The sequence below is a fragment of the Balaenoptera physalus genome (assembly GCF_965194825.1).
Source record: "Balaenoptera physalus genome assembly, chromosome: 9".
NCBI classification, from domain to species: domain Eukaryota; kingdom Metazoa; phylum Chordata; class Mammalia; order Artiodactyla; family Balaenopteridae; genus Balaenoptera; species Balaenoptera physalus.
Window position 1 is genome coordinate 43,785,113 of NC_138888.1, and position 13,462 is coordinate 43,798,574.

Here is a 13,462-nt window from a genome sequence, read left to right on the forward strand (position 1 = left end):
TGGGTAAATATTTTAATGAAATTTTTTTTTTTTTTTTTTTTTTAGAAAGGAAAGGAGAAAAGGATAAACTTCCAGTCTTCATCTTTTCCTTACATGGAAAAATGAGGGAATTAGAGCACAAGGCTAAATTTTTATCTTGGTCTTAAATTTCATAGATTCTTTCTCACAACAATGTATAGCAGAAGAACATATTCAATTTAAGATTGAGGAGAAACAAATAATTTTGCTTTGGTAATTTTTTTTCATGGAAATTCATTACAATTGTCTTTTTCTCAGCTGTCCAGGGGAATCCCTACCAGAACCAAACATTTCTGAAGCTTCAGTCTCTGAAACTGAGACACTGAGTTTGCACCATAGTCTGCACCATTTCCCTCACACCCTTGCCCAGGAATTTGGAAATCCTCTGTGGTGGCCTTCTCCCCCTGCACCTGTTGGCCTCTGATGAATGGAAAATCCCAACTCCCTTGTGATTTACTGGGGTAGCCCGTGGAACCTATCCAAGCTGATGGTCTGCCCAGAACATTCATTGCTGTGGTGAGGTCAATACTCCACAGTTTTCCAGCAAAGCCCCTGGTCAAACATTTCCCTCACATTCCAAGGAGCTCTGATAATTTCTGGATGGTGTGGAATGTTGGGCCATCTAGACTATTCACTGAAGGCTTCTATGACAGCATTAAGGAGGCAGGACCAAAAAGGGCTAACATTTTTGAGCCAGGGCTCAGCATTTCTCTCACTCTGTCTCTCTCAGAAAGTTCAGAATAAATATTAAGGACCCAGTGCATCTGTTTCATTAGGCTGTATGTCTCAGTGGGATTGAGACATCTATGAGTTTAACAGGCAATGTCTCTGACATCAGCATTTCTGGTTTTTTTTTTTTTTTCATTCCTTCTGTTCCTCTTTCTTTCTGGAACCAGGTGGTCTACTCCCTGAAGGTGCTACAGAGAATCATTTCTAACTGAACAGAAAACTAATATAAAGTGCCCATCCAATGAAATGGCATGACCTTGTGAGTGCTAAATGAAAAAGGAGATGTAAAGTCAGGTTTATTTATGGAAACTGACCTTCTTAGGAAACTCTACTGAGGAAAATACAAGAAGAACCCTTGACAGAATGCCTCTGTCTTTTCCTATTTGTACATTGAAAAAAATCATCATTTTCAAACAAGATATTAAGGGTCCAAACATACAGATTTTTTTAAAGCAGTGTTTCAAAGAAAGAAGTTTAAGATAGCTATAATTAGAGACCCAGTGAAATGAAAGTAACATTTCCTATATTTAACTTGTAACCTTGCTACTTAGTGACTGAGTGATGGTGGGCAAAAATGTCCTTCTTTTAGGGAACTAGGCTTCCTATGTATAAATATAAGGCATGTTGGTTAGATGTCTGAAGAGGGTTTAGGGAGGAAAAACTAAATGTTTTAATTTATAAGTCACTGTGGACTTCTTCAAAGAATCAAAATATGTAAAAATATTATTACTTTGAAATTAGCAAATCCGTGGAATTGAAAGTATCACTGTTTTGATCCATCATCTCCCCTCAGGTGTAAATTTGTGTTCTCAGCCATCCTGATTTAATAAAAATGCCTTTGATTAGGGATAACAAGAAGTCAAGCTTTGAATCCTCCCTGATGATATATAGTCAGGGGTGCACTTCCCACCTTGGACTTATCTTAAGGACCACCATTCAAGTCACTTATAGCTTGTCATAAAAAATAAAATTGCTGTAGGTGGTAAGGATAATATTTGGGATCAAACACTCATAAAGGAGCTCTTATTTCTTAAAAGAAAGTAATCTTTAAGTTTTAATTGCCACAAGCTTTTGAATTTCTATGTTTAAAACGTTTTTCTTAAAGAAACAAAATGTTAATTGAGACTTCTTTTTCTAGTGGAAGCACAATGAGTTTTACCATGTTAAATCTTCGTGCAGCCAAGGTCCTACTTATGTTTGTAACATCACAGATCTACAGCCTTATACTTCCTATAATGTCCGAGTAGTGGTGGTGTACAGGACAGGAGAAAATAGCACCTCACTTCCAGAAAGCTTTAAGACTAAAGGTGAGTACTAACATATTCCACACTTAGAAAACTTCAGACGTTTCTCAATTCTTTTCTCATTGCTTACTTCACTAATCCTAGAGGTTGAGATTTTTCTTAAAAGAGTAAATTACTATCTCTAGAGCCTGACTGAAGAAATTGGAAAGAGGTAGGAGTCCTTACTGGCAGTAATGAGATAATACTCATCTGGTCTTGCAGGATCCTGAACTGGGCAAAATTATTTCAGTATTCTGATTTCCTGTCTAGCTATGATATTTTGCAGTAAGAACTAAATGAAAACAGTGTCACTGAGTGTTCAAATATTTACTTACTGACTACTATAACCAGATGCCAAAAATAAAAAATATCTAACAAGTATATTAAATTAACTAGTGTTCTAAAAGGTATACCATAACTCCAAGTTGATCCCTATAGGAATCAAGGGAAAGTGCTCCAAAACTTACAATAATTCTTTTTATTTGCATCACTTATCTCGTGTCAGGCTAAGCTCTATTGTTACTCCTATCACTAATCCATCTAATCTGTCACTAATAAAAACCTCAGTTACACATTTAAAAATATGCAATCATATGAGAATTTTTGAATATTTCTTGAATAAAATTTTTGAATAATTTTCTGAATATTTCTTTAATGTATCTGGCTTTCCTCTGAGTAAATATAGTCTATAGAAAGACGTTTTGCAGAATATTTTATACTTCTAACATATAAATCAGATTTTCTTTTGTTTCCAAAGCTGGAGTCCCAAGTAAACCAGGCATTCCAAAATTATTAGAAGGGAGTAAAAATTCAATACAGTGGGAAAAAGCTGATGATAATGGAAGCAGACTTACGTACTATATCCTTGAGATCAGGTATGTCCGTTTGCAAAAGTGCTTTGTAAACTACAAAGACCTAAGCAGTTAATTGTAAGGTATTATTAGATCAAAAGTAACAATATTTATGACCATGTATTCATAAATAAACACAAAGGACCTTTAGTTTAAGGGCCTTGCATGCACCATTAGGTTCTTTGCGCAATTCCTAGTGGTCAGCCTTGGCACTCAATTACAAGGCAGATAGTCATTCTTCTCAGAAATCTGCAACTGCTTGTCAATGGAAACAATTCAATCCTTTGAGCATGTAACTAATATTTACTTAATACCTATTCTGAGCTGATGTTTGATGTTAGATGATGGTATGCATGTAAATTTCTGAGGTTAATTTGTTTTAGGAAGATGAATAAGGTCTAGTGAGAATTGACAATGAGTTAGGTATTTTTCAGAATGTAAAATCAGGTCAAGATCCCGAAATGGCCTGCAGGGTATAGGCAACCCAGGATTCTCTCTCCATTGTCAAGATTACAGTTTGTAGTGTGTTCCCAGGGACTGAAAATGTGCCTTTGATGAAAACCTGATGAACATATGCAACCTCAGATCTGGCCAGTATGGGGAGCTCTGTGAATCATAACTGGCTCAGATGAGCTGATTTTGTGCCAACTTGAGGGGAGAATTCCAAATTCCACAGACACTCCCCTCACGGGACTCTGAAGCCATCTTTTAAGAAGCTCCAAGGACAAAAGTCACTTCCATAATTATAGTCCTGGCAACTTGAGCTTTAGATCTATTTTTGCTTCATCTTGCTCTGGCATTCCCATAACCTTAAAAAAATTTCCTGCTCATGCTAGAGAATTATGTTGGCCATATTTCTAACTGAAACTTTCTTGAAATTTCTGCCACTTTTTTTTTTTCATGCATAGTGCAATACATTCTGACCTGCAGAACCATCCTGGTGGTCTGTGACTGCAATTATTTTCACCAACCAGGCCACACTACGGTCTTACTAGGACCCCTGTAGCGTATCCCCCTCAGTAACACCTTAAGTGCATAGCTCCATAAATACTCTGCATTTCCTTGCCCCCAAGTCTCTACTCTCAGGAGAGGGACTATGGTATAATAGAACGTATTATCTGTCTCAGAGTACCTCACAGTATCTCAGAATATCTTCTTCAGTCAGGATACTCATGTGTACTTGCTGATGGTGCAGTGGTGGTCGTAGTGCAAGGTGCATGCACTTGGGAGCTGAGCCGACTGTATGAGTTTTCCAGGGAAGCTGGAACAAAGTACGACTAACTGGGTGGCTTAAAACAACAGATATTTATTCTCTCCCAGTTCTGGAGACTAGAAGTCTGAAATCAAGGTGCTGGCAGGACTGTGTTCTAGGGGAGCATCCGTCCTTGCCTCTTCTTAGCTTCTGGTGATGACTGGCAATCCTTGGCATTCCTTGGTCTGTAGATGCATCACTCCAGTCTCTGGCTCTGTCATCACATGATGTTCTCCTTGTATGTGTCAGTGTCCAAATTTCTCTTTCTTAAGAGGGCACTGGTCATTGGATTTAGGGCCCACCCTCATCCAGTATCATCTCATCTTGACTTAATTACATCTGAAAATACCCTATTTCCAAACAAGGTCATATTCACAAGGTCTGGGTGGCATGAATTTTCGGGGGAATTATTCAACCCAGTACACAGACCATGTTTAAATCCTTGCTTTATTGCTTTCTTGAACTTAAGTTTTCTCATCTGTAAAATGGGATGATGATATCTACCTCTTCAGGTTGTTGAGAAGATTCAATGAAATGAAACAACATATGAAAAGCCCCAGTACGGTGTGTTGTAAATAGAAGGTGCTCAACCAAGGAAGCATTTTTCCTTCTCTTCCTCAGTGGCCAATATCTGTGAAGAGGCACTTTATACATTTTTAAGGGTCTCTTTCTCTTAGATCAGCGTTGTTTGGGTTGAACAATGAAATTGCCAATGCCCAATGTGACACTTCACACAATGTACAGAAACACTGTGTCCTACAGCTTTACTTAGGATGGTCCTGAGGTCACTTAGCTCCTGGTCACAGTTGTGACCATGCTTGCTGCCCTTGCTCATTCCCTGTCCCTCAGAGGCTCAGCCCTTGCGGTCCTTGGTGCTCTTTCAGGACAACCACTCAATTGGTGGGAGCAGAACTGGCTTCCATTACTTATCCTCAAGGTTACTGTGGGTTGGTACTAAGTCCTAAAACAGCTGTGGTCTGAAAAGTTTCAGATTTGAAAAGTTCGTTGTCAGAAAAGACATAATTGGAAGGCCTTGAACTTGCCTTCAGTCTGTGGTTCTGTTAAAAGTAATTTCAGTTATGTCTTTCGAGCCCAGCTCTTGTTCCCTTCCCATGTTTCGTTATGAAGAATAATGAGGATTGAGATTGAGGTAGTGTAGGCCATTATAAATGGAAGCAATGAACCTTGGAATCTCAGATACAATGATAACTTTGGTAGCTGAACTATTTTATTTTCCTTTTCAATTTTATGTTCTGTATTATATCCAGATATGGTATCAGTAAATGAAAGATAGCATAAGACACCAAAAATTAAGAAAAATAAAAAATTCCTAGTTAAAAACTATGAAATAATTGTCTTATGTGTTTGGAATTCTGAAGAAAGTTTGCACACCCTAGTAGTAAGAAGAGGATCTTCAGCTTTCTCTTGGCCATTGATTATTCATAATTTTCCAGATGGGCTGAGCTGGTTGGCTCCAGGCACTGTTGGGATGACTTTATAAGACTCTGCTATGTTCTGTAGCCAAACCATGTGAGAGGAATGAAATCAAGGGCAAAGTGTGCAACAGGAGACGCTTTAGAGCTCTGTCATAAAATGATATATGAGCACCTAGAAATAACACATATATTGTCTTGTATATTTCCTATATTTATAACTTTGCTCTTTCTTTTGCAGTAAGGGCACTTCAAACAATTCACAGAACCAGAATTTAATGTGGAAGATGGCATTTAATGGCTCATGCAGTAGCATTTGCACATGGAAGTCCCAAAACCTGAAAGGAACATTTCAGTTCAGAGTAGTAGCTGTAAATAATCTGGGTTTTGGTGAATATAGTGGAATCAGTGAGGATATTATATTCGTTGGAGGTATGTTATCATGTCTATCTGTATACTAACTTACTACACAAGGGTTCAGAGGTAAAGATAAGTGAATTCTTAGCATTAGCAGTAAATTGGGTGACTGTATAACTTCACCAATCTATCATTGAAACTATTGAACTATTCATTTCATCTGAGTCAATCTTCCTAAAACATCAAGATCGGCATGTCCTTTTTCTCCTCAGTAACAATCAGCTAATCGTTGATGCCCACCACATCAAGTCCATGTTCCTAGATGGATTTCCAGGGTTGTCCACAGTCTGGTTTTTATCCAGCCTTATTATTCTGTTCCTGGTACTCTCATCTGCTACACAACAGGCCTGAAACTCTACTTCCCGATATCTGTATCTTCCACTGGGTAGCCTATTTTTGTTCATAACACATCACCTTTCTAATCACATAGGCTAGAAATCTCAGTACCATGTAGGATTTTTCCCTCTATTTGGCCACCAAGTTCTGTTGATTTTATTATCTTGATTTCTGTCTAATGAGTTCGCTTCTTCCTATTTCTACTTTGACTTTCCTAATTTAAGCTACCATTTCTAGCCTGTGCTCTTGGCTTAATGCTACTGCTGACAGTTAATCTAGCTGAAGCACAAGCTGGATCACTTCACCGCTCTCTGAAATGCTTGAAATGGCTCTCCATTCACTGCCTTCAGAATCAAGTACAAACCTTTCTGTGGCATTTAAGGCCTTTCGTGATTTGCCCTCCAATTGTGGTTCATCTTTCCTGATATTTATCCTTATGCTGTAGCCATGTCAGACTGGTAAAAAGACTTTCATGACACTGGGTCCTCAGCCTTTGTTTCCCTCAGCCTACAGTGCAGGCTTGCACCACCTACCACTTGTCCTTAGCTGGGATTTCCTTTCTCTCACTTTCTGTCAACTGAAATTCTTTTCATCCCTCAAGGCCTAACTTTATTTTATTATTATTATTTAAAAAAAATTTTTTTAATTAACATCTTTATTGGAGTATAATTGTTTTACAATGGTGTGTTAGTTTCTGCTTTATAACAAAGTGAATCAGTTATACATATACATATGTCCCCATCTCTCTTCCCTCTTGCATCTCCCTCTGTCTCACCCTCCCTATCCCACCCCTCTAGGTGGTCACAAAGCACTGAGCTGATCTCCCTGTGCTATGTGGCTGCTTCCCACTAGCTATCTATTTTACGTTTGGTAGTATATATATGTCCATGCCACTGTCTCACTTTGTCCCAGCTTACCCTTCTCCCTCCCCGTATCCTCAAGTCCTTTCTCTAATGGGTCTGCATCTTTATTCCTGTCTTGCCCCTAGGTTCTTCTGATCATTTATTTTTCTTTCTTTCTTTTTTTTTTTAGATCCATATATATGTGTTAGCATATGGTATTTGTTTTTCTCTTTCTGACTTACTTCACTCTGTATGACAGTCTCTAGGTCCATCCACCTCACTACAGATAACTCAGTTTCGTTCCTTTTTATGGCTGAGTAATATTCCATTGTATATATGTGCCACATCTTCTTTATCCATTCATCTGTTGATGGACACTTAGGTTGCTTCCATGTTCTGGCTATTGGAAATAGAGCTGCAATGAATATTGTGGTACATGACTCTTTTTGAATTATGGTTTTCTCAGGGTATATGCCCAGTAGTGGGATTGCTGGGTCGTATGGTAGTTCTATTTTTAGTTTTTTAAGGAACCTCCATACTGTTCTCCATAGTGGCTGTATCAATTTACATTCCCACCAACAGTGCAAGAGGGTTCCCTTTTCTCCACACCCTCTCCAGCATTTATTGTTTGTAGATTCTTTGATGATGGCCATTCTGATCCGTGTGAGATGATACCTCATTGTAGTTTTGATTTGCATTTCCCTAGTGATTAGTGATGTTGAGCATTCTTTCATGTGTTTGTTGGCAATCTGTATCTTCTTTGGAGAAATGTCTATTTAGGCATTCTGCCCATTTTTGGATTGGGTAGCTTGTTTTTTTGATATTGAGCTGCATGAGCTACTGGTAAATTTTGGAGGTTAATCCTCTGTCAGTTGCTTCATTTGCAAATATTTTCTCCCATTCTGAGGGTTGTCTTTTCGTCTTCTTCATGGTTTCCTTTGCTGTGCAAAAGCTTTTAAGTTTCATTAGGTCTCATTTGTTTAATTTTGTTTTTATTTCCATTTCTCTAGGAGGAGGGTCAAAAAGGATCTTGCTGTGATTTATGTCATAGGGTGTTCTGCCTATGTTTTCCTCTAAGAGTTTTATAGTGTCTGGTCCTACATTTAGATCTTTAATCCATTTTGAGTTTATTTTTGTGTATGGTGTTAGGGAGTGTTCTAATTTCATTCTTTTACATGTAACTGTCCAGTTTTCCCAGCACCACTTATTGAAGAGGCTGTCTTTTCTCCATTGTATATTCTTGCCTCCTTTATCAAGAACAAGGTGACCATATGTGCGTGGGTTTATCTCTGGGCTTTCTCTCCTGTTCCATTGATCTATACTTCTGTTTTTGTGCCAGTACCATACTGTCTTGATTACTGTAGCTTTGTAGTATAGTCTGAAGTCAGGGAGCCTGAAGGCCTAACTTTAAATGAATCCATTGTGATGTTTAACTGCTGCTCCTTAGGCAAAATGAACTATTGCATTTCATACAGCCCATTATTCTATACAAAACTGACATCATTCTTATTTGCATTATAGTTAGTTATCTGGAGAAGAGCTCAGCAAACCTTTTCTGCAAAGAACCAAATAATAAATATTTTAGGCTTTCCGGGCTACATTCAATGATCTCTGTAGCATCTTCTTTTTTTCCCAAATAATATATATATATATATATATATATACATATATATATATATACACATATATATATTTAATTAATTAATTTATTTTTGGCTGTGTTGGGTCTTCATTGCTGCACGCAGGCTTTCTCTAGTTGTGGCGAGCGGGGGGGCTACTCTTTGTTGCAGAGCATGGGTTCTAGGTGCATGGGCTTCAGTAGTTGTGGCTCACGGGCTTAGTGGCTCTGTGGCATGTGGGATCTTCCTGAACCAGGGCTTGAACCCGTGTCCCCTGCATTGGCAGGCGGATTCTTAACCACTGTGCCACCAGGGAACTCCTTCAAATAATATTTTTAAAATGTAAAAATTATTCTTAGTTCATGAATAGTACAAAATCAGGCTGCTGTGGCCAGACGTGGCCTGCATGCCATAGTTTGCCAGCTCTGGTCCACATGTTTGTCTCCTCTGCTCAATGAAACTATCTAAGAGCAGGTACCATGTTATCATGTTTATATTCCTCAGTTCAGTACTCATGGAATTAAATGTATATGAAGATGTTATAGAAGAAATAATACTCCCAACCATATAGTGCGTGAAGACTGAGACTTCTTTGTCCCAAATTAGCTAAAAAGATTATACATATTTCCTCAGCCATTTTAAAGTAGAAGATGGGGTGGGTATATCCCAATGATGTATTGGTAAACCAGATCATTGGAAAAGAATAAAAAAAAGAAGAAAACCTTGATTTTGATTTCTCATGGTGTAAATACTCTCACCATGATTGATTTCAAGCTACCGATGGTTTAACAAGTGGCTTGCAAAAATCCAGTAGGAGCTAACTCTGGCATATCTGGCATATCACTGAGACAATCTAGTTTTACTCTTTGAATTAATTTCTTTTTCTCATTTATTTTATTAGATGGTTTTTGGATACCAGAAACAAGCTTTATACTTACTACTATAATTGGAATATTTCTGGTTGTTACAATCCTATTGACCTTTGGTAAGTATAGTAGATTTTTAAATATAGGTAATAAACTGTTTATTTGATCATATTACTTGATTTAATCTCTGAGTTGATTTAATTTTCCACATGAAATAAATTTATAAAATTCACAATGTTACCTTTGGCTATACTTCAATAGCCACTAACTCCTGTGAATTTTTTTTTCTAATCTGGGGTAACTTTTATGAAAAATAAATCTGTATTTACACTTCACAGTATACTTTAGATAAAACTACTTGCAAAGGCACCAACTTTAGCCTTCTTTAAAACAGTATTACAGATTGGCTATATAACAAGTGTTTTGTGACTTATAGTTTGAAATGAATAAAAGAAAAATGACTCTGGGTATAAAAAAAGTGTTGGATTAAAGGGAAACCAGTGACAATCCTTGGTCGGGATAGTTTAGGTCTCCAGGCAGACAGCCTGGTCTAGAATGAGCAGGGCCTCTTGCAGAAGATCCACTTCTGCCTTATAGCATTCAATACTCTCTCTTTCAGATGTCTGGCCTGCTTGTTTCAAATCCCTGTTCATTTGTAAATGACCAGGAAAGCAGAAGAATTAGGTTAGATAGATAGAAAGCTAGTAGCTATTTCCCACCACTCATTTTATACTAATGTATTGGTCTTAAAAGTCTTTTTTTTTTTTCTTAAGATTTAATGATAAGAAAATACAGTGACAACTCCCAAAAAGATGATTAAATATTGGACCTATGGGGTTACCATAGTGGATCATACATCCTGCTTCATCCTATTGTTTCAGCATAATCATTAATAGTACTTTCTTTCAGTCCCCAAAATGTTCTGGTTCGGATTATAAGATATATGGTCACCCTGTCATTATTAACATGAGTCCCTGACATGCTGAAACATTACAAAAAAGACATGATATTTACCAGAGGAGAACACTCAAGCGCATATTCACGAAACAGTAGCTTCTTTTTTTTTTCATAAATAGGGGAAAGTTTAAGGAAAAGTTACAAACATAAAGTTGAACTCTCAGGATAAAGAAAGCCAATATTTTACTAAGTGTTCTAAATCTATATTCTTCCCAAAACTGATTGGAGTCATAAGCTATTAGAGAGCACATTGAAACTTGAACTGAGATTTCTTTTCAAAGATTCCACACCAGATAATATATGGAATATATTATTTCTTCAGCTAACTTGGAAAGCTAAAAATTTCAGCTGACCCTGCCAGGATTTTAACCTGTGGTTCCAGGGAGTCTAAGTATTGCACAGCTGATGTTTGTGCCACTAAGCCAGCCCCTCCAGAATTATGCATATGACTGCAGTATATTTGGCAGTTGGCATATAGGCTTGGCTGCTTGTCTGCTTTCCTACTGGGAAGGAGTATTACATGAAGAGTCCTTCATCTGACCTTTGCCTGCCTACTTGTACATCACCGTTGTTTAAACCCATAACTCTAGTGGATGAACATGAGATAATTTCAGACAATCTATTGTGTTTTCAAGACATCCTATGGATATCTGACTTTCGCAGGACTTAAAGGTCTTTATTGTACTTGGAACTCACAGATTTTTGAGTATAGCTAAGCTAATTTGGTTCTTTTGCTTTTAGTAGCAGTGCATGTGGTTTTACCAGTAGGATTATGCGAGTGCATGAGAAAAGACTGAGTTATTCAAATAATGAAAACAGCAATTGTTTAAAAATTTGTATTGTGCAGAGGGCTCTCATCAGTCATACTTATAAATACAAAATTGAAGCAAGGGTTTTAAAATAAGCATCGACAGTTTTCACTTTGGTGAGTGGTTATATCTACTGTGCAACATGAGCCTGACACTGGGAGCAAAGGAAAATAAACTGTAAAATACAATTGCTGATCTCAGGAGCTTGCCATTTAATGGGGGAGGTAAGACATACCTGTACGAAAAGATAAGTAGCAGGATATGTGTTAAACATCAATAAAAGGAAATAGGAAATGTAGAAGACAGTGACATAGCCATGCTGACTGAGAGCCACAATTGGTCTTAGATGTTCAGAGATGTGAGATCAACAGAGGTGGCAGAGATCTTGGAAGGCATCCCTGAGGATGTGGGGCCTCATTCTGGGCCTTTAAAAATGAAGAGGGATGGTAAGAGCATTTTAGGTTTGAAGAATTGCATTAGCAAAGGTACTTAAGATCTCTCCCTGTGTGGTCCCTCAGACGGAATTTCACTTGCATAAAACTCTCACCTGTTGGGTACTGAAGCTACTATGGAATAAAGTTCAAATTTTAATCATCATCTCACAAAGCATCCTTGCTGTTTTCAACTTCTGAGCCAATATTCTAGTATTGATGGGTGATCTTAATGATATAATTGTATTTTAATCTTCGAAAAATATTACTTATGTTTCATGATTATAAAAATAATATTTGCCCATTGAAGCAGACAATAAGAAGACAATACAAATGAAGAAGACAATACAAATCACCCACGATCCCACAGCTAGGGAGGACCACTGCTAACACTTGGTAGATTTCATTCTAATAATTTTTCTATGTATTTGAGTATGTGTATTATGAAAAACAATGAATATACACTCTTGTACTCTGCATTTTAAAATAAAGCATGCCATTATATTGAAAGCATTCCTCAGGTCTGCTGAGGAGTATAACCTGGACATATCTGGATTCAGAAATGAATTTGTTCACTAATAATTATTATGCAAGTTTGTTTTGGTTTATTTTGATTCTAGTTTATGGGTGATTTTGAGAAATAAGTTCTGATATTAAGTTGCTTCAACTTGTTTATAACAGCAATAAGAAATATATTAAAATTTACTCTGAGAAGTGAGATAAAATGTGATGTGGTATAAATTATGTGTTTTTATATGGTATTGTACCTGGATTTAGTTATTCTATTATGGGCATATTTTTTCAATCAAATTCTGTTATTCTATCCATAGTGTTCTTCAATATAAACTTTAAAAATGTATTGTTAGCATTTCCTAAAGAAAAAGAAAGCAATGTTTTATTTTGTAAATTATGTTCTTTTGTCTTTATAGTCTGGCACAGAAGATTAAAGAATCAAAAAACTCCCAAGGAAGGGCTGACGGGTCTCATAAACGAAGACAAAGAATTGGCTGACCTTCGAGGTCTGGCCGCGGGAGTAGGACTGGCGAATGCCTGCTATGCGATACAGTATGTAACCTGGGCTGGCATTACAGGGCACCTAGATGAAGAGTGGGCAACTCTAAAGAGAGTGCCCATGCATGCCACATTACCCAGAACTGTCCTGCTTTATGCCCATATTATTCTGGCATATTCAAAAGTAACACCCCCTTTCACTCTCAAATGTGACCTGGGATGGATGGCAAATTATGTTGTTATCCTATCCTAAGAAAAATAAACAAAAATTAGTTGTTTTCTAGTGTCTTATCACATAGTTTGAAAGTCAATAAAACAAGGAGATAACTACTACGTGGAAGGGAGTAGATGGTAACATGATTGATTCAACTGGAAGAGAAGAATTCCAAGGTCTCTTGTGTGTGCTATTAAGTCAATTCTATTCTGTTTTCAGAAATTCTATGGTGATTGCCTACAAAACTTCTCTAAAATAGACGAGGTTTGAACTTCCATTGTCATCATAATTAAAGAAAATATTTAAATGTCTCATTGTACAAGACACTATGTTATGTTCCATGCAAAAAGGATTATATAGCCATCGGCCTTGCTTCTAGAAATTTATTTAAAGA

The 13,462-nt window shown here is 37.2% G+C and overlaps 1 protein-coding gene across 3 annotated transcripts in view; it reads left to right on the plus strand.

Moving 5' to 3' along the window:
- ROS1 (ROS proto-oncogene 1, receptor tyrosine kinase) overlaps nucleotides 1-13,462 on the plus strand; it is a 132,123-nt gene that overhangs the window by 74,433 nt on the left and 44,228 nt on the right. For all 3 annotated transcript variants that reach the window (XM_082475074.1, XM_082475075.1, XM_082475076.1), the window contains 5 exons: nucleotides 1,886-2,054; nucleotides 2,788-2,905; nucleotides 5,808-5,998; nucleotides 9,682-9,765; nucleotides 12,773-12,908. In XM_082475074.1, the coding sequence (XP_082331200.1) occupies nucleotides 1,886-2,054; nucleotides 2,788-2,905; nucleotides 5,808-5,998; nucleotides 9,682-9,765; nucleotides 12,773-12,908 (698 nt within the window). The remainder of the gene's footprint in view (nucleotides 1-1,885; nucleotides 2,055-2,787; nucleotides 2,906-5,807; nucleotides 5,999-9,681; nucleotides 9,766-12,772; nucleotides 12,909-13,462) is intronic.